Here is a 20,819-nt window from a genome sequence, read left to right as displayed (position 1 = left end):
GACTGACTGAATGAATGAATACTAAAAAGAGTTATTTATTAAATGCTTACCGTGTGCCAGACACTGTAATAAGCACTGGGGTGGACAGAAGCAAATTGGGTTGGACAGAGTTTCTGTCCCACATGGGGCTCACAGTCTCAATCCCCATTTTACAGATGAGGTAACTGGGGCACAAAGAAGTTAAGTGACTTGTCCACAGGTATGCAACAGAGCCTACTATATGCCAAAGACTGTTCTAAGAGCTAATAACAATAATAATAATGGCATTTATTAAGCGCTTACTATGTGCAAAGCACTGTTTTAAGCACTGGGAGGTTACAAGGTGATCAGGTTGTCCCACGGGGGGCTCACAGTCTTAATCCCCATTTGACAGATGAGGTAACTGAGGCCCAGAGAAGTGAAGTGACTGACTTGCCCAAAGTCACCCAGCTGACAAGTGGCAGAGCTGGGATTTGAACCCACGACCTCTGACTCCAAAGCCCGGGCTCTTTCCACTGAGCCAAGTTAATCAGGCTGGACACAGTCCCTGTCTCACTTCGGGCTCCCACTCTGGATCCCCATTTTACAGATGAGGTAGCTGAGACTCACAGAAGTGAAGCAACTTGTCCATGCTCACCCAGCAGATATGGGGCGGAGCTGGGATTAGAACCCAGGTCCTTCTGAATCCCAGGCCCGGGCTCTAACAACTAGGCGACCAACTAGGGCTGAAGAAAAGCAGCGTGGCTCAGTGGAAAGAGCACGGGCTTTGTACTTCCCAAGCGCTTAGTCCAGTGCTCTGCACATAGTAAGCGCTCAATAAATACGATTGATGATGATGATGATGGAGTCAGAGGTCATGGGTTCAAATCCCAGCTCCGCCAATTGTCAGCTGTGTGACTTTGGGCAAGTCACTTAATCAATCAACCAATAATAATAATAATAATGATGGGATTTATTAAGCGCTTACTATGTGCAAAGCACTGTTCTAAGCGCTGGGGGGTTACAAGGTGATCAGGTTGTCCCACGGGGGGCTCACAGTCAACCCCCATTTTACAGATGAGGGAACTAAGGCCCAGAGAAGTCAAGTGACTTGCCCAAGGTCACACAGCTGACAATTGGCCGAGCTGGGATTTGAACCCACGACCACTGACTCCAAAGCCCGGGCTCTTTCCACTGAGCCACAATCAATCAATCAATCATATTTATTGAGCGCTTACTGTGCGCAGCGCACTGGACTGAGCGCTTGGGAAGTCCAAGTTGGCAACATCTAGAGACGGTCCCTACCCAACAGTGGGCTCACAGTCTAAAAGGGGAAGACAGAGAACAAAACCAAACATACTAACTTAACTTCTCTGTGCCTCAGTGCCCTCATCTGTAAAATGGGGATTAAGACTGTGAGCCCCACGTGGGACAACCTGATCACCTCGCATCCTCACCGTACCTCGTTCTCGCCTGTCCCGCAATCGACCCCCGGCCCTCGTCATCCCCCGGGCCTGGAATGGCCTCTCTCTGCCCATCCGCCAAGCTCGCTCTCTTCCTCCCTTCAAGGCCCTGCTGAGAGCTCACCTCCTCCAGGAGGCCTTCCCAGACTGAGCCCCTTCTTTCCTCTCCCCCTCGTCCCCCTCTCCATCCCCCCGTCTTGCCTCCTTCCCTTCCCCACAGCACCTGTATATATGTATATATGGTTGTACATATTTATTACTCTATTTATTTATTTATTTATTTATTTTACTTGTACATTTCTATCCTACTTATTTTATTTTGTTAGTATGTTTGGTTTTGTTCTCTGTCTCCCCCTTTTAGACTGTGACCCCACTGTTGGGTAGGGACTGTCTCTATATGTTGCCAACTTGGACTTCCCAAGTGCTTAGTACAGTGCTCTGCACACAGTAAGCGCTCAATAAATACGATTGATTGATTGATTGGAGTCAGAGGTCATGGGTTCAAATCCCAGCTCTGCCAATTGTCAGCTGTGTGACTTTGAGCAAGTCACTTAATCAATCAATCAATCAATCATTTATTGAGCACTTACTGTGTGCAGTGCACTGGACAAGCGCTTGAGAAGTCCAAGTTGGCCACATCTAGAGACAGCCCCTACCCAACAGCGGGCTTACAGTCTAAAAGGGGGAGACAGAGAACAAAACCAAACGTACTAACTTCTCTGTGCCTCAGTGCCCTCATCTGGAAAATGGGGATGAAGACTGTGAGCCCCACGTGGGACAACCTGATCACCCCGCATCCCCCCGGCGCTTAGAACGGTGCTTTGCGCGTAGTAAGCGCTTAACAAGTACCATCGTTATTATTATTAACGAGGCAACGCTAGCTCTCTCCACGCCCGCGTGCCCGCGCGCAGCCCCTCTCTCCGCTCAGACCCCTTACCAGCCATGAGTTGGGCAAAGGGCTCGGGGCAGGTGGAGGGGATGGGCAGCGTCAGCTTGTTCACGGCCACGCCGTAGGCCACGGCCAGTCCGTCGATGCCCCGGTACGGCACCTCCCCGGTCAGCAGCTCCCAGAGCAGCACCCCAAAGCTGCGGGCGAGAGGCACGGCTCAGGGCTCCCCGCCCGCCCCGGGGACCCGGCCGGCCGTCCGTCCGCCCGCCCCGGCCCCGGCCCCGGCCCGGGCACCTCCAGACGTCGCTGCCGCGGGAGAAGGTGGAGGCCTTGATGACCTCGGGGGCCATCCAGGCGTAGGTGCCGGCCGCGCTCATCTGGGTCGTCTTGTGCCACTCGCGGGCCAGGCCGAAGTCCGTGATCTTCAGGGTCTTGTGCTCCACGTTGTCCCCCTCCACGGGCTGCAGCAGCAGGACTGCGGGCACGGGACAACGGCCGACGTTACGGGAGCCCGGGCGAAGCGTGCGTGTGTATCGGGGGGCGCGAGGCCTCTCATAATAATAATGACGGCATTTACTAACCGCTTACTAGCAATCAATCAATCGTATTTATTGAGCGCTTAGTGTGTGCAGGGCACTGGACTAAGCGCTTGGGAAGTCCAAGTTGGCAACATAGAGAGACAGTCCCTACCCAACAGTGGGCTCACAGTCTAAAAGGGGGAGACAGAGAACAAAACCAAACATACTAACAAAATAAAATATAAAATCTCCAGAAAGGCTGGAGAGTCAATCAATCAATCGTATTTATTGAGCGCTTACTGTGTGCAGAGCACTGGACTAAGCTCTTGGGAAGTACAAGTTGGCGAGGCCTCTAATAATGACGGCATTTACTAACCGCTTACCATCAATCAATCAATCGTATTTATTGAGCACTTACTGTGTGCAGAGCACTGGACTAAGCGCTTGGGAAGTACAAGTTGGCGAGGCCTCTAATAATAATAATGACGGCATTTACTAACCGCTTACTATCAATCAATCAATCGTATTTATTGAGCGCTTGCTGTGCGCAGGGCACTGGACTAAGCGCTTGGGAAGTACAAGTTGGCGAGGCCTCTAATAATAATAATGACGGCATTTACTAACCGCTTACTAGCAATCAATCAATTGTATTTATTGAGCGCTTAGTGTGTGCAGGGCACTGGACTAAGCGCTTGGGAAGTCCAAGTTGGCAACATAGAGAGACAGTCCCTACCCAACAGTGGGCTCACAGTCTAAAAGGGGGAGACAGAGAACAAAACCAAACATACTAACAAAATAAAATATAAAATCTCCAGAAAGGCTGGAGAGTCAATCAATCAATCGTATTTATTGAGCGCTTACTGTGTGCAGAGCACTGGACTAAGCTCTTGGGAAGTACAAGTTGGCGAGGCCTCTAATAATGACGGCATTTATTAAGCGCTTACCATCAATCAATCAATCGTATTTATTGAGCACTTACTGTGTGCAGAGCACTGGACTAAGCGCTTCGGAAGTACAAGTTGGCGAGGCCTCTAACAATAATAATGACGGCATTTACTAACCACTAACCATCAATCAATCAATCGTATTTACTGAGCGCTTACTGTGTGCACAGCACTGGACTAAGCGCTTGGGAAGTACAAGTTAGGCGAGGCCTCTAATAATAATAATGACGGCATTTATTAAGCGCTTACCATCAATCAATCAATCGTATTTATTGAGCGCTTACTGTGTGCAGAGCACTGGACTAAGCTCTTGGGAAGTACAAGTTGGCGAGGCCTCTAATAATGACGGCATTTATTAAGCGCTTACTATCAATCAATCGTATTTATTGAGCGCTTGCTGTGTGCAGAGCACTGGACTAAGCGCTTGGGAAGTACAAGTTGGCGAAGCCTCTAATAATGACGGCATTTATTAAGCGCTTACCATCAATCAATCAATCGTATTTATTGAGCACTTACTGTGTGCAGAGCACTGGACTAAGCGCTTCGGAAGTACAAGTTGGCGAGGCCTCTAATAATAATAATGACGGCATTTACGATTGATGATGATGATGATTTACTAAGCGCTTACTATCAATCAATCAATCGTATTTATTGAGCGCTTGCTGTGTGCAGAGTACTGGACTAAGCTCTTGGGAAGTACAAGTTGGCGAGGCCTCTAATAATAATAATGACGGCATTTACGATTGATGATGATGATGATTTACTAAGCGCTTACTATCAATCAATCGTATTTATTGAGCGCTTACTGTGTGCAGAGCACTGGACTAAGCGCTTGGGAAGTACAAGTTGGTGAGGCCTCTAATAATAATAATGACGGCATTTACGATTGATGATGATGATTTACTAAGCGCTTACTATCGATCAATCAATCGTATTTATTGAGCGCTTACTGTGTGCAGAGCACTGGACTAAGCGCTTGGGAAGTACAAGTTGGCGAGGCCTCTAATAATAATAATGACGGCATTTACGATTGATGATGATGATGATGATGATTTACTAAGCGCTTACTATCAATCAATCAATCGTATTTATTGAGCACTTACTATGTGCAGAGCACTGGACTAAGCTCTTGGGAAGTACAAGTTGGCGAGGCCTCTAATAATGACGGCATTTACTAAGCGCTTACTATCAATCAATCAATTGTATTTATTGAGCGCTTACTGTGTGCAGGGCACTGGACTAAGCGCTTGGGAAGTACAAGTTGGCGAGGCCTCTAATAATAATAATGACGGCATTTATTAAGTGCTTACTATCAATCAATCAATCGTATTTATTGAGCGCTTACTGTGTGCAGAGCACTGGACTAAGCGCTTGGGAAATACAAGTTGGCGAGGCCTCTAATAATAATAATGACGGCATTTACTAACCGCTTACTATCAATCAATCAATCATATTTATTGAGCGCTTACTCTCTGCAGAGCACTGGACAAAGCACTTGGGAAGTCCAAGTTGGCAACACAGAGAGACGGTCCCTACCCACCAGTGGGCTCACAGTCTGAAAGGGGGAGACGGAGAACAAAACCAAACATACTAACAAAATAAAATAAAATAAAATCTCCAGAAAGGCTGGAGAGTCAATCAATCAATCGTATTTATTGAGCGCTTACTGTGTGCAGAGCACTGGACTAAGCGCTTGGGAAGTACAAGTTGGTGAGGCCTCTAATAATAATAATGACGGCATTTACGATTGATGATGATGATGATGATGATTTACTAAGCGCTTACTATCAATCAATCAATCGTATTTATTGAGCGCTTACTGTGCGCAGAGCACTGGACTAAGCGCTTGGGAAGTCCAATTTGGCAACATAGAGAGACAGTCCCTACCCAACAGTGGGCTCACAGTCTAAAAGGGGGAGATGGAGAACAAAACCAAACATACTAGCAAAATAAAATAAAATAAAATCTCCAGAAAGGCTGGAGAGTCAATCAATCAATCGTATTTACTGAGCGCTTGCTGTGTGCAGAGCACTGGACTAAGCGCTTGGGAAGTCCAAGTTGGCAACATAGAGAGACGGTCCCTACCCAACAGTGGGCTCACAGTCTAAAAGGGGGAGACAGTGAACAAAACCAAACATACTAACCAAATAAAATAAATAGAATAGATATGTACAAGTAAAATAAATAGAGTAATAAATATGTACAAACATATATACACATATACAGGTGCTGTGGGGAAGGGAAGGAGGTGAGATGGGGGGGATGGAGAGGGGGACGGGGGGAGAGGAAGGAAGGGGCTGAGTGTGGGAAGGCCTCCTGGAGGAGGTGAGCTCTCAGTAGGGCCTTGAAGGGAGGAAGAGAGCGAGCTTGGCGGATGGGCAGAGGGAGGCCATTCCAGGCCCGGGGGCTTACTATGTGCAAAGCACTGTTCTAAGCGCTGGGGAGGTTACAAGGTGATCAGGTTGTCCCACAGGGGGCTCGCAGTCTTAATCCCCATTTTACAGATGAGGTAACTGAGGCACAAAGAAGTTACTTCATCATCAGTCGTATTTATTGAGCGCTTACTGTGTGCAGAGCACTGTACTAAGCGCTTGGGAAGTACAAATTGGCAACATCTAGAGACAGTCCCTACCCAACAGTGGGCTCACAGTCTAAAAGGGGGAGACAAAAACCAAAGATACTACCAAAATAAAATAAATAGAATAGATATGTACAAGTAAAATAAATAAATAAATAAATAGAGTAATAAATATGTACAAACATACATACATATAGACAGAGTCACACAGCTGACAGTTGGTGGAGCCGGGATTTGAACCCATGATCTCTGACTCCGAAGCCCATGCTCTTTCTACTGATCCACACTGCCAACTTGTACTTCCCAAGCGCTTAGTACAGTGCTCTGCACATAGTAAGCGCTCAATAAATACGATTGATTGATTGATTGATTCTCAACCCTGAGAACAAACCCCAGCGAGCGAGGGGGCGAAGGGGGTAACGCAGAGCCGGTCTCTAAATGGCAGTGCCTCCGACTCCCTGCTGACACCTCTCCTGTAATTACCGAATGCCCTTCTGATTCTTTCATTCCTTTCATTCAATCGTATTTATTGAGCGCTTACTGTGGGCAGAGCACTGCACTAAGCGCTTGGGAAGTACAAGCTGGCAACATCTAGAGACGGTCCCCATTCTGAGTGCAAAGCACTGCACAAAACGCTCGGTAGAGAACAGAAGCAAGATATTGGACTCCCCCACTAGGCCGCTTACTGTGTGCAGAGCACTGTACTAAGCGCTTGGGAAGTACAAGTTGGCAACATATAGAGACGGTCCCTACCCAACAATCAATCAATCGTATTTATTGAGCGCTTACTGTGTGCAGAGCACTGGACTAAGCGCTTGGGAAGTACAAGTTGGCAACATATAGAGACGGTCCCTACCCAACAATCAATCAATCGTATTTATTGAGCGCTTACTGTGTGCAGAGCACTGTACTAAGCGCTTGGGAAGTACAAGTTGGCAACATATAGAGACGGTCCCTATTCTGAGGGCAAAGCACTGCACAAAATGCTCGGTAGAGAACAGAAGCAAGATACTGGACTCCCCCACTAGACCGTAAACTCACTGTGGGCAGGGAATCAATCAATCAATCAATCAATTGTATTTATTGAGCGCTTACTGTGTGCAGAGCACTGGACTAAGTGCTTGGGAAGTACAAGCTGGCAACATATAGAGACAGTCCCTACCCAACAGTGGGCTCACAGTCTAAAAGGGAGAGACAGAGAACAAAACCAAACATACTGACAAAGTAAAATAAATGGAATAGATATGTACAAGTAAAATAAATAAATAGAGTAATAAATACGTACAAACATATATACATATATACAGGTGCTGTGGGGAAGGGAAGGAGGTAAGATGGGGGGATGGAGAGGGGGACGAGGGGGAGAGGCCGCTTACTGTGTGCAGAGTACTGTACTAAGCGCTTGCAAAGTACAAGTTGGCAACATATCATCATCATCATCATCATCATCAATTGTATTTATTGAGCGCTTACTATGTGCAGAGCACTGTACTAAGCGCTTGGGAAGTACAAGCTGGCAACATATAGAGACAGTCCCTACCCAACAGTGGGCTCACAGTCTAACGGGGGGAGACAGAGAACAAAACCAAACATACTAACAAAATAAAATAGAATAGATATGTACAAGTAAAATAAATAAAAAAATAAATAGAGTAATAAGTATGTACAAACATATATACATATATACAGGTGCTGTGGGGAAGGGAAGGAGGTAAGATGGGGGGGATGGAGAGGGGGACAAGGGGGAGAGGCCGCTTACTGTGAGCAGAGCACTGTACTAAGCGCTTGCAAAGTACAAGTTGGCAACATATCATCATCATCATCATCAATCGTATTTATTGAGCGCTTACTATGTGCAGAGCACTGTACTAAGCGCTTGGGAAGTACAAGTTGGCAACATATAGAGATGGTCCCTATTCTGAGGGCAAAGCACTGCACAAAATGCTCGGTAGAGAACAGAAGCAAGATACTGGACTCCCCCACTAGACTGTAAACTCACTGTGGGCAGGGAACGTGCCTATTATATTGTTCTTTCCCAAGCGCTTAGTACAGTGCTCTGCACACAGTAAGCGCTCGGTAAATACGATTGACTGGCTGGCTGGGCACGGGATTTAGGTTCTTTTGTTTTTATATTACTTGCGCTTTCGGGCCAACTCTAGTTCTGTACGCTCTCCCAACCGCTTAGCACAGTGCTCCACAAACAGTAAGCGTCAACTACCATGGATTGGGAAAATGAGAAGTACTGTAAATGAGAAGCACCTCCTCCAGGAGGCCTTCCCAGACTGAGCCCCTGCCTTCCTCTCCCCCTCGTCCCCCTCTCCATCCCCCCATCTTACCTCCCTCCCTTCCCCACAGCACCTGTTTATATGTATATATGTTTGTACATATTTTTTACTCTATCTATTTATTTATTTAATTTATTTGTACATATCCATTCTATTTATTTTATTTTGTTAGTATGTTTGGTTTTGTTCTCTGTCTCCCCCTTTTAGACTGTGAGCCCACTGTTGGGTAGGGACTGTCTCTATATGTTGCCAATTTGTATTTCCCAAGCGCTTAGTACAGTGCTCTGCACATAGTAAGCGCTCAATAAATACGATTGATGATGATGATGATGTCGCTTAACGGATAAACTGTGAGCCCGTTGTTGGGTAGGGACCGTCTCTAGATGTTGCCAACTTGTACTTCCCAAGCGCTTAGTACAGTGCTCTGCACACAGTAAGCGCTTAATAAATACAATTGAATGAATGAATGAATGGATAGAGCCCAGCCCAGGGAGTCAGAAGGATCCGGGTTCTAACCCTGGCTCTGCACTCGTCTGCTGTGTGACCTTGGGCAAGTCACTTAACTTCTCTGTGTGTCAATTACTTCATCTGTAAAATGGGGAGGAAGACTGTGAGCCTGATGTGGGACAGGGAGCCTGTCGTTGGGTAGGGACTGTCTCTCTATGTTACCGACTTGTATTTCCCAAGCGCTTAGTACAGTGCTCTGCACACAGTAAGTGCTCAATAAATACGATTGAATGAATGAATAAATGAATGAATGGATAGAGCCCGGCCCAGGGAGTCAGAAGGACCCGGGTTCTAATCCAGGCTCCGCACTCATCTGCTGTGTGACCTTGGGCAAGTCACTTAACTTCTCTGTGCGTCAATTACTTCATCTGTAAAATGGGGAGGAAGACTGTGAGCCTGATGCGGGACAGGGAGCCGGTCGTTGGGTAGGGACCGTCTCTCTATGTTACCGACTTGTATTTCCCAAGCACTTAGTACAGTGCTCTGCCCACAGTCAGCGCTCAATCAATACGATCGACTGATTGATTGACTTGTATTTCCCAAGCGCTTAGTACAGTGCTCTGCCCACAGTAAGCGCTCAATAAATACGATTGACTGATTGACTTGTATTTCCCAGGCGCTTAGTACAGTGCTCTGCCCACAGTAAGCGCTCAATCAATACGATCGACTGATTGATTGACTTGTATTTCCCAAGCACTTAGTACAGTGCTCTGCCCACAGTAAGCGCTCAATAAATACGATTGAATGAATGACAGGGACTGTGTCCAACCTGATTAATTTGTGTCTACCCCAGCGCTTTGTACAGTGCCTGGCAAACAGTAAGGACTTAATCAACACCACTCCAAAAAAAAAATGATTGTGTCTGTCTCCAAACTCTTCCCCATCTTTTTTATCGGGGACTGTGTCTAACGCTCACCAGAGCATTTTTTTTCTCCTCAGCTTAGGACAGTAAGCGCTCAATAAATACAACTGAATGAATGAATGAATGAATGAATGGGTACAGCCCGGCCCAGGGAGTCAGAAGGACCCGGGTTCTAATCCTGGCTCCGCACTCGTCTGCTGTGCGACCTTGGGCAAGTCACTTAACTTCTCTGTGCGTCCAGTACTTCATCTGTAAAATGGGGAGGAAGACTGTGAGCCTGATGCGGGACTATTTATTTTATTTTGTTAATATGTTTGATTTTGTTCTCTGTCTCCCCCTCCTAGACTGTGAGCCCACTGTTGGGTAGGGACTGTCTCTAGATGTTGCCAATTTGTACTTCCCAAGCGCTTAGTACAGTGCTCTGCACATAGTAAGTGCTCAATAAATACGATTGATGATGATGATGATGATGAAGACAGTGAGCCCGTCGTTGGGTAGGGACCGTCTCTCTATGTTACCGACTTGTATTTCCCAAGCGCTTAGTACAGTGCTCTGCCCACAGTAAGCGCTCAATAAATACGATCGATTGATTGATTGACTTGCATTTCCCAAGCGCTTAGTACAGTGCTCTGCCCACAGTAAGTGCTCAATAAACACGACTGACTGATTGATTGACTTGTATTTCCCAAGCGCTTAGTCCAGTGCTCTGCCCACAGTAAGCGCTCAATAAATACGATTGAATGAATGACAGGGACTGTGTCCAACCTGATTAATTTGTGTCTACCCCAGCGCTTTGTACAGTGCCAGGCAAACAGTAAGGACTTAATCAACACCACTCCAAAAAAAAAAATGATTTCCCCATCTTTTTTATCGGGGACTGTGTCTAACGCTCATTTTCTCCTCAGCACTTAGGACAGTAAGCGCTCAATAAATACGATTGAATGAATGAATACATGAATGGATACAGCCCGGCCCAGGGAGTCAGAAGGACCCAGGTTCTAACCCTGGCTCTGCACTCGTCTGCTGTGTGACCTTGGGCAAGTCACTTAACTTCTCTGTGCATCAATTACTTCATCTGTAAAATGGGGAGGAAGACTGTGAGCCTGATGCAGGACAGTGAGCCCGTCGTTGGGTAGGGACCGTCTCTATATGTTACCGACTTGTACTTCCCAAGCGCTTAGTACAGTGCTCTGCCCACAGTAAGCGCTCAATAAATACGATTGATTGATTGATTGACTTGTATTTCCCAAGCGCTTAGTCCACTGCTCTGCCCACAGTAAGCGCTCAAAAATACTATTGAATGAATGAATAAATGAATGAATGAATGAATGGACAGAGCCCGGCCCAGGGAGTCAGATGGACCAGGGTTCTAACCCTGGCTCCACACTCGTCTGCTGTGTGACCTTGGGCAAGTCACTTAACTTCTCTGTGCGTCAATTACTTCATCTGTAAAATGGGGAGGAAGACTGTGAGCCTGATGTGGGACAGGGAGCCTGTCGTTGGGTAGGGACTGTCTCTCTATGTTACCGACTTGTATTTCCCAAGCGCTTAGTACAGTGCTCTGCACACAGTAAGTGCTCAATAAATACGATTGAATGAATGAATAAATGAATGAATGGATAGAGCCCGGCCCAGGGAGTCAGAAGGACCCGGGTTCTAATCCAGGCTCCGCACTCATCTGCTGTGTGACCTTGGGCAAGTCACTTAACTTCTCTGTGCGTCAATTACTTCATCTGTAAAATGGGGAGGAAGACTGTGAGCCTGATGCGGGACAGGGAGCCGGTCGTTGGGTACGGACCGTCTCTCTATGTTACCGACTTGTATTTCCCAAGCACTTAGTACAGTGCTCTGCCCACAGTCAGCGCTCAATCAATACGATTGACTGATTGATTGACTTGTATTTCCCAAGCGCTTAGTACAGTGCTCTGCCCACAGTAAGCGCTCAATAAATACGATTGACTGATTGACTTGTATTTCCCAGGCGCTTAGTACAGTGCTCTGCCCACAGTAAGCGCTCAATCAATACGATCGACTGATTGATTGACTTGTATTTCCCAAGCACTTAATACAGTGCTCTGCCCACAGTAAGCGCTCAATAAATACGATTGAATGAATGACAGGGACTGTGTCCAACCTGATTAATTTGTGTCTACCCCAGCGCTTTGTACAGTGCCTGGCAAACAGTAAAGACTTAATCAACACCACTCCAAAAACAAAAATGATTGTGTCTGTCTCCAAACTCTTCCCCATCTTTTTTATCGGGGACTGTGTCTAACGCTCACCAGAGCATTTTTTTTCTCCTCAGCTTAGGACAGTAAGCGCTCAATAAATACGACTGAATGAATGAATGAATGAATGAATGGGTACAGCCCGGCCCAGGGAGTCAGAAGGACCCGGGTTCTAATCCTGGCTCCGCACTCGTCTGCTGTGCGACCTTGGGCAAGTCACTTAACTTCTCTGTGCGTCCAGTACCTCATCTGTAAAATGGGGAGGAAGACTGTGAGCCTGATGCGGGACTATTTATTTTATTTTGTTAATATGTTTGATTTTGTTCTCTGTCTCCCCCTCCTAGACTGTGAGCCCACTGTTGGGTAGGGACTGTCTCTAGATGTTGCCAATTTGTACTTCCCAAGCGCTTAGTACAGTGCTCTGCACATAGTAAGCGCTCAATAAATACGATTGATGATGATGATGATGATGAAGACAGTGAGCCCGTCGTTGGGTAGGGACCGTCTCTCTATGTTACCGACTTGTATTTCCCAAGCGCTTAGTACAGTGCTCTGCCCACAGTAAGCGCTCAATAAATACGATCGATTGATTGATTGACTTGCATTTCCCAAGCGATTAGTCCAGTGCTCTGCCCACAGTAAGCGCTCAATAAATACGATTGAATGAATGAATGAATGACAGGGACTGTGTCCAACCTGATTAATTTGTGTCTACACCAGCGCTTTGTACAGTGTCTGGCAAACAGTAAGGACTTAAGAGAAGCAGTGTGGCTCAGTGGAAAAGAGCCCGGGCTTTGGAGTCAGAGGTCATGGGTTCAAATCCCGGCTCTGCCAATTGTCAGCTGGGTGACTTTGGGCAAGTCACCTGTATATATGTTTGTACATATTTATTACCCTATTTATTTATTTATTTATTTATTTTACTTGTACGTTATCTATTCCATTTATTTTATTTTGTTAGTATGTTTGGTTTTGTTCTCTGTCTCCCCCTTTTAGACTGGGAGCCCACTGTTGGGTAGGGACTGTCTCTAGATGTTGCCAATTTGTACTTCCCAAGCGCTTAGTCCAGTGCTCTGCACATAGTAAGCGCTCAATAAATACGATTGATGATGATGATGATGATGATGAAGTCACTTCACTTCTCTGGGCCTCAGTTCCCTCACCTGGAAAATGGGGATGAAGACTGTGAGCCCCCCCGCGGGACAATCGGATTACCTTGTAACCTCCCCAGCGCTTAGAACAGTGCTTTGCACATAGTCAGCGCTTAATAAATGCCGTCATTATCATTATTATTAACCAACACCACTCCAAAAAAAAAAAATGATTGTGTCCGTCTCCAAACTTTTCCCCATCTTTTTTTTCGGGGACTGTGTCTAATGCTCACCAGAGCGTTTTTTTTTTCTCCTCAGCGCTTAGGACAGGGTAGGGACTGTCTCTATGTGTTGCCAATTTGTACTTCCCAAGCGCTTAGTACAGTGCTCTGCACATAGTCAGCGCTCAATAAATACGATTGATTGATTGATTGATTGACAGGAAGCGCTCAATAAATACCATTATTATCGCCTCGCCTTGTATCTCCTCTAGGGCTTTTCTGTCTCCAATCAGTCAATCGTATTTATTGAGCGCTTACTGTGGGCAGAGCACTGTACTAAGCGCTTAGCACTGTCTCCACTTCACCCGCCTGCCCCCCACCCCAGCCGTTCCTCTGAGTTTTGCCTTTCGGGTCCCTGTTCCGCTCAGCTGGGTGTCATCATCATCATCATCATCATCAATCGTATTTATTGAGCGCTTACTGTGTGCAGAGCACTGTACTAAGCGCTTGGGAAGTCCAAGTTGGCAACATATAGAGACAGTCCCTACCCAGCAGTGGGCTCACAGTCTATTTATTTATTTATTTATTTTACTTGTACATTTGTATCCTATTTATTTTATTTTGTTGGTATGTTTGGTTCTGTTCTCTGTCTCCCCCTTTTAGACTGGGAGCCCACTGTTGGGTAGGGACTGTCTCTATGTGTTGCCAATTTGTACTTCCCAAGCGCTTAGTACAGTGCTCTGCACATAGTAAGCGCTCAATAAATACGATTGATTGATTGATTGATTAAAAGGGGGAGACGGAGAACAAAACCAAACATACTAACAAAGTAAAATAAATGGAATAGATATGTACAAGTAAAATAAATAAGTCGGGGGCGGGAGTGGGGGGGATGCTTTTCCCCCTTCGCCTCCCCAGAGTTTCTGCCAAACTGGAGAAGCTGGTTTGAAGCCCAACCCAGACCCCGGGGCAGAGGGGTCGGCTCAGATGGGAAGCAGCGTGGCTCAGCGGAAAGAGCCCGGGCTTTGGAATCCGAGGTCATGGGTTCAAATCCCCGACTCCGCCGCTCCTCAGCTGTGTGACTTTGGGCAAGTCGCTTCACTTCTCCGGGCCTCAGTTCCCTCGTCTGGAAAATGGGGATGAAGACTGTGAGCCCCCCGTGGGACAACCTGATCACCTTGTAACCTCCCAAGCGCTTAGAACAGTGCTTTGCACATGGTAAGCGCTTAATAAATGCCATTATTATTATTATTATTATTATTCTCTGGGCCTCAGTTACCTTGTCTGGAAAATGGCGATGAAGACTGTGAGCCCCCTGTGGGACAACCTGATCACCTTGTAACCTCCCAAGCGCTTAGAACAGTGCTTTGCACATAGTAAGCGCTTAATAAATGCCATTATTATTATTATTATTATTATTATTATTATTATTATTCTCTGGGCCTCAGTTACCTTGTCTGGAAAATGGCGATGAAGACTGTGAGCCCCCCGTGGGACAACCTGATCACCTTGTAACCTCCCAAGCGCTTAGAACAGTGCTTTGCACATAGTAAGCGCTTAATAAATGCCATTATTATTATTATTATTCTCTGGGCCTCAGTTACCTTGTCTGTAAAATGGGGATTAACACTGTGAGCCCCACAGGGGACAACCTGATCACCTTGTAAATTCCCCAGCGCTTAGAACAGTGCTCTGCACATAGTAAGCGCTTAATAAATGCCATTATTATTATTATTATTATCATTATTATTATTATTATTATAAATGAGCCCTCTCCCTTCTCCCAGCCCAGGGGCTGCAAGGCATCCATAGGGAGGAAGCCTGGCCCCCCTTCCCCGCTCCGCTTTTCCCCATCGCCCCACAGCCCGGACCGGGAGCGGAGACCCCCCGGTGTCCCTAGAGCTCCAGAAAGGCCCCTTACTCTCCAATCAATCAATCAATCAATCAATCAATCGTATTTATTGAGCGCTTACTGTGTGCAGAGCACTGTACTAAGCACTTGGGAAGTCCAAGTTGGCAACATATAGAGACAGTCATCATCATCATCATCAATCGTATTTATTGAGCGCTGACTGTGTGCAGAGCACTGTACTGAGCGCTTGGGAAGTCCAAGTTGGCAACATATAGAGACAGTCCCTACCCAACAGTGGGCGCAGAGTGGCTCACTGGAAAGAGCCCGGGCTTTGGAGTCAGAGGTCATGGGTTCAAGTCCCGACTTCGCCACATGTCCGCCGTGTGACCCTGGGCAAGTCACTTAACTTCTCTGAGCCTCAGTTCCCTCATCTGTAAAACGGGGATTAAGACTGTGAGCCCCACGTGGGACAACTGGGTCACCTTGTATCCCCCCCAGCGCTTAGAACAGTGCTCTGCACATAGTAAGCGCTTAACAAATGCTATCATTATTATTAAAAGGGGGAGACAGAGAACGAAACCAAACACACTAACAAAATAAAATCAAATAAAATCTACAGAAAGGCCGGAGAGTCGGGTCGCACCCTGGAACAGCCCCCCTCCCCACCCCCAACCCAAGCCCCGCGATTGGGCCAGAAAGGCCCAGATTCCCCTTACAGTAAGCGCTCAATAAATACAATTGATTGATTGACAGCGGGGGGATTGCCAGGGTTCAGGGATGGGCAGGGAGGCCTGGCTTTTACTCCAGGAGGGAATGGGGGGGAATGGCTGGGGCGCCTTCCTTTCTGTCACCCCCCTACCCCCCGCTTCACAGCCCTTCTCCCCACCCCCGGGCATCCAGCTAACACCCCTTCCGCTTCCCTCCCACGTTCCCCCTACTTCCCCTTTCCGAACAGCTTCGGGCAGGACATTGGGGTTCTTCTGGGAAGGAAACGGGGGAGCCGCTCAGATCTAGGGGGGTGCCCGGGGTGTGGACTTGCCAGTCCTGTGACTCGTGGGCCGGTAGAATTCCCTCCCTCCTCTCCCCCTGTCAGGCCACACAACGACCCCATTGTCCAGGCCAGGAAAATTAGTCCATTGTTTCTCACCCCCCCACACCAACCCTGCGCAGCCCCCCACCCCAAACAACCCCTCACCCAGGGATCCCCCCCGAAAAACCCGCCTCGGAGAAAGCATCCAGGACGCCTAGACTGGGAACGGCGCCCAGGAGACAGGAGTTTGGGGGGCAGGGGAGAGAAACAGCAGGTCTCTTTTAGACTGTGAGCCCACTGTTGGGTAGGGACTGTCTCTATGTGTTGCCAACTTGGACTTCCCAAGCGCTTAGTACAGTGCTCTGCACACAGTAAGCGCTCAATAAATACGATTGATGATGATGATGGTGATGAGAAAGCATCCAGGACGCCTAGACTGGGAACGGAGCCCAGGAGACAGGAGTTTGAGGGGGTAGGGGGGAGAAACAGCAGGTCTCTTTTAGACTGTGAGCCCACTGTTGGGTAGGGACTGTCTCTATGTGTTGCCAACTTGGACTTCCCAAGCGCTTAGTACAGTGCTCTGCACACAGTAAGCGCTCAATAAATACGATTGATGATGATGATGGTGATGAGAAAGCATCCAGGACGCCTAGACTGGGAACGGAGCCCAGGAGACAGGAGTTTGAGGGGGGTAGGGGGGGAGAAACAGCAGGTCTCTTTTAGACTGTGAGCCCACTGTTGGGTAGGGACTGTCTCTATGTGTTGCCAACTTGGACTTCCCAAGAGCTTAGTCCAGTGCTCTGCACACAGTAAGCGCTCAATAAATACGATTGATGATGATGATGGTGATGAGAAAGTGTCCAGGACGCCTAGACTGGGAACGGAGCCCAGGAGACAGGAGTTTGAGGGGGCAGGGGGGAGAAACAGCAGGTCTCTTTTAGACTGTGAGCCCACTGTTGGGTAGGGACTGTCTCTATGTGTTGCCAACTTGGACTTCCCAAGCGCTTAGTACAGTGCTCTGCACACAGTAAGCGCTCAATAAATACGATTGATGATGATGATGGTGATGAGAAAGCATCCAGGACGCCTAGACTGGGAACGGAGCCCAGGAGACAGGAGTTTGAGGGGGTAGGGGGGAGAAACAGCAGGTCTCTTTTAGACTGTGAGCCCACTGTTGGGTAGGGACTGTCTCTATATGTTGCCAACTTGGACTTCCCAAGCGCTTAGTACAGTGCTCTGCACACAGTAAGCGCTCAATAAATACGACTGATGATGATGATGATGATGATGAGAAAGCGTCCAGGACGCCTAGACTGGGAACGGAGCCCAGGAGACAGGAGTTTGAGGGGGCAGGGGGGAGAAACGGCGGGTCTCTTTTAGACTGTGAGCCCACTGTTGGGTAGGGACTGTCTCTATATGTTGCCAACTTGGACTTCCCAAGAGCTTAGTACAGTGCTCTGCACACAGTAAGCGCTCAATAAATACGACTGATGATGATGATGATGATGAAAAAGCGTCCAGGACACCTAGACTGGGAATGGCGCCCAGGAGACAGGATTTTGAGGGGGCAGAGGGGAGAAACAGCAGGTCTCTTTTAGACTGTGAGCCCACTGTTGGGTAGGGACTGTCTCTATATGTTGCCAACTTGGACTTCCCAAGCGCTTAGTACAGTGCTCTGCACACAGTAAGCGCTCAATAAATACAATCGATTGATTGACAGTGGGGGGATTGCCAGGGTTCAGGGATGGGCAGGGAGGCCTGGCGTTTAGTCTAGAAGGGAATTGGGGGGAATGGCTGGGGCGCCTTCCTTTCTGTCATCCCCCTACCCCCCCCTTCACAGCCCTTCTCCCCACCCCCGGGCATCCAGCTGGGATTGAAGAGGGAGCGAGGGGGCCAGAGCAGGGGCAGGAAGCAGGTTCAGGGGCAGCAGGAAACACAGGAAGTAGCAGGGAGGCGGGTGGCGGGGGGCGGGTGGGGAGCGGGCCGGCTCTATTGTTCCATTTTCTCTGGAAAGAAACTGGAAAGGAAAAACAGAACCCAGAAGTCCCCCCACCCCGCCCCACTCCCCCCAACGCCCGCCACGGGGGCGCATCCCAGGGAATCCCCCTTCGGAGAGGAGCCGGGGGCGCCTGGGTTTGGCGGGGGCCCACAGGACGGGGCAGGGCGGGACGTCTGAGACAGATATCATTCGCACCCAGAGCGGGAGCTTGAGGAGGCGGAGGGAGGGGAGCGAAGTTCTTGGGGGGCCCCGTCAAGGAAACCCCGAAAAGGGGCGGGTGGGGGGAGGGAAGTCCGTCCCTTGCTCCAGCCTCCCCGTGGGAGGGGGTGTCCCCGAGCCCCAGACCTCCCCTCGGGGCACCCGCTTTTCTCCTCCAGGCCCGCCTCCCGCCGGGGTGTCAAAAACACCCCTGCCGCTCCCTGGGGGCTTGAGCACGTGGAGGTCCTGGTTCCCTCCATTTTCCCCTCGGTCCCGGAGCCCCCCGCCCGCTGAGGGCAGGCCGTAAGACCCTCTCCTCCCTCGAGAGGGGTGGGAGCCGTAGCCGCGGATGGCCCGGCCGAGGGACCCCGGGCCCGCTGATCCCAGGGGTGGAGGCGTGAAGGTGCGGAGGGAGGTTTCGGCGGGAGGGGGTGGTCTCCCCGAGCGGATCGGGCCGGGGCGGTGGACGGGTCTCCCCTATCGCCAACCCAGGAGGATTTCTGGACGGGGGGTCCGGGGCGGGCCGAGCCCCCCGAGGCCGCCCGGGTGCCGGCCGCCCTCCGCTCCCTCGGCCCGTCCGCGTCCCGGGGCAGGGCTCGGGACGGCGGGGGACCCCTGGCTTCCGGAGCCCCCCGACCACCCCCGGTCCCCTCGACGGGGCCGATTCCTCGCCCGCCTCTCCCCTCCCCCGGGGCGGCCCCGGGTCGGTCGGGGGGCTAGGGGTGGGCCCCGGGCGGCGGGGCGGGGGTGGCCACTCACTGTTGTTGGACTTGAGGTCCCGGTGGATGACGGGGGCGAGGGCCTCGCAGTGCAGGTAGTGCATCCCGCGGGCGATCTGCACCCCCCAGTTGACCAGGACGTGGGGGGGCACGCGTCGGCCGGCCAGGGCCCTGCTCAGGGGCCCGCCGGCCGCGTACTCCATGACCAGGCAGAGGTTGGGCTCCTCCAGGCAGACGGCCTTGAGGGCGATGATGTTGGGGTGGGCCAGCATGGCGAAGAGCCGGGCCTCCTGGCGCACGCTCTCGGCCGTGACGCTGATGTCCTCGTCGGGGTCCTGGCGGGCGGCCTTGACGGCCACCAGCTCCCCGCGCCAGCTGCCCCGGTACACCTTCCCGAAGCCCCCGACCCCGATCACCTCCTCCAGCCGCAGCTCGTGGAAGCGGGCCACCTCGGGCTGCGGGGGGCTCCCGCGGGACACGTAGTTGGAGGGGAAGATGCCCACCTGGTCCCCGACCTTCCCGGCCCACCAGCCCTCGTCGCCGGAGATGGCGGCGTCCCGGGACAGGACCTCCACGCGGTCCCCCTTGCGCAGGGTCAGCTCGTCCCGCCCGCTGGCCTCGTAGTCGAACAGGGCCGTCCACACGGGGTTGGCGTAGGCGGGTTTGGGGGACCCGTCCCCCTTGCCCCCGCCGTTCCAGGACCCCAGGGGGGTCTTGAGGAGCAGGTTCTTCAGGGGCTCCATGGTCGGGGCTGGCGCCTCACCCGCGGACCCCCGGTCCTCCCGGGTGCCAGGCGGCCGGGCCGCTGGGCCCCAGCATCGCCGGGCCTACGGGGCGGAGGTGGGCACGGGGGAGCCGGGGCAGTGCCACCCGTCCATGTCCAGGCTGAGGGACTGGGGGGGGACCCTCTGATGCCCCCTGCGCCCCCCGTCCGAGGATGGGAGGACCGGTGGAGGGCTGGGGGGCCAAGGCTCGGGGTCAGAGGTCAACCAGGCCAAATCCACCGGGTCTCCCTCCTTCCAGGCCGGTCCTGCTTCCCAACCGGTCCCGATCCCTCCTTCCTCCTGTCTCCTGGACTTCGTCCCCGAGGGAAGGACCGAGCCGGGAGGGCGGGGGTGGAGTTTCGCTTTTTTTCCGCTCTTCTCCCTCCTCCTGCAGGAAACGGCATCGGATGACGTTGGAGGGCCGGGGAGGAGAATCTCTTAGACTGGGAGTGGGTAGGGACTGTCTCTAGACGTTGCCAACTTGCACTTCCCAAGCGCTTAGTCCAGTGCCCTGCACACAGTAAGCGCTCAATAAATACGATTGATGATGATGATGATGAATCAGCGCTCAGTACAGTGCCTGGCCCCTACGGAGCGCTTGGCACCGGCGGTGTACTGTTTGGGGGCGGGACCCCACAATAACGATAATAATAATGGCATTTATTGAGCGCTTTCTACGTGCCAAGCGCTGTGAGCCCACTGTTGGGTAGGGA

At 50.3% G+C, this 20,819-nt stretch overlaps 1 protein-coding gene across 1 annotated transcript in view; it reads right to left on the bottom strand.

The window, feature by feature from the left end:
* The window catches only part of MAP3K11 (mitogen-activated protein kinase kinase kinase 11), a 55,397-nt gene extending 35,000 nt beyond the window's left edge, over positions 1-20,397 (bottom strand). Inside the window, exons 1-3 of the mRNA XM_038764604.1 lie at positions 19,383-20,397; positions 2,605-2,785; positions 2,359-2,507 (exon numbers count right to left, since the gene is read on the bottom strand). Of these exons, the coding sequence (XP_038620532.1) occupies positions 2,359-2,507; positions 2,605-2,785; positions 19,383-20,085 (1,033 nt within the window). The 5' untranslated portion in view covers positions 20,086-20,397. The remainder of the gene's footprint in view (positions 1-2,358; positions 2,508-2,604; positions 2,786-19,382) is intronic.
* Between the last annotated feature and the right edge of the window lie 422 nt (positions 20,398-20,819).

Source organism: Tachyglossus aculeatus, chromosome 22 (genome assembly GCF_015852505.1).
Source record: "Tachyglossus aculeatus isolate mTacAcu1 chromosome 22, mTacAcu1.pri, whole genome shotgun sequence".
In the NCBI taxonomy this organism is placed as follows: domain Eukaryota; kingdom Metazoa; phylum Chordata; class Mammalia; order Monotremata; family Tachyglossidae; genus Tachyglossus; species Tachyglossus aculeatus.
This window is presented reverse-complemented; position numbering and strand designations above follow the sequence as displayed.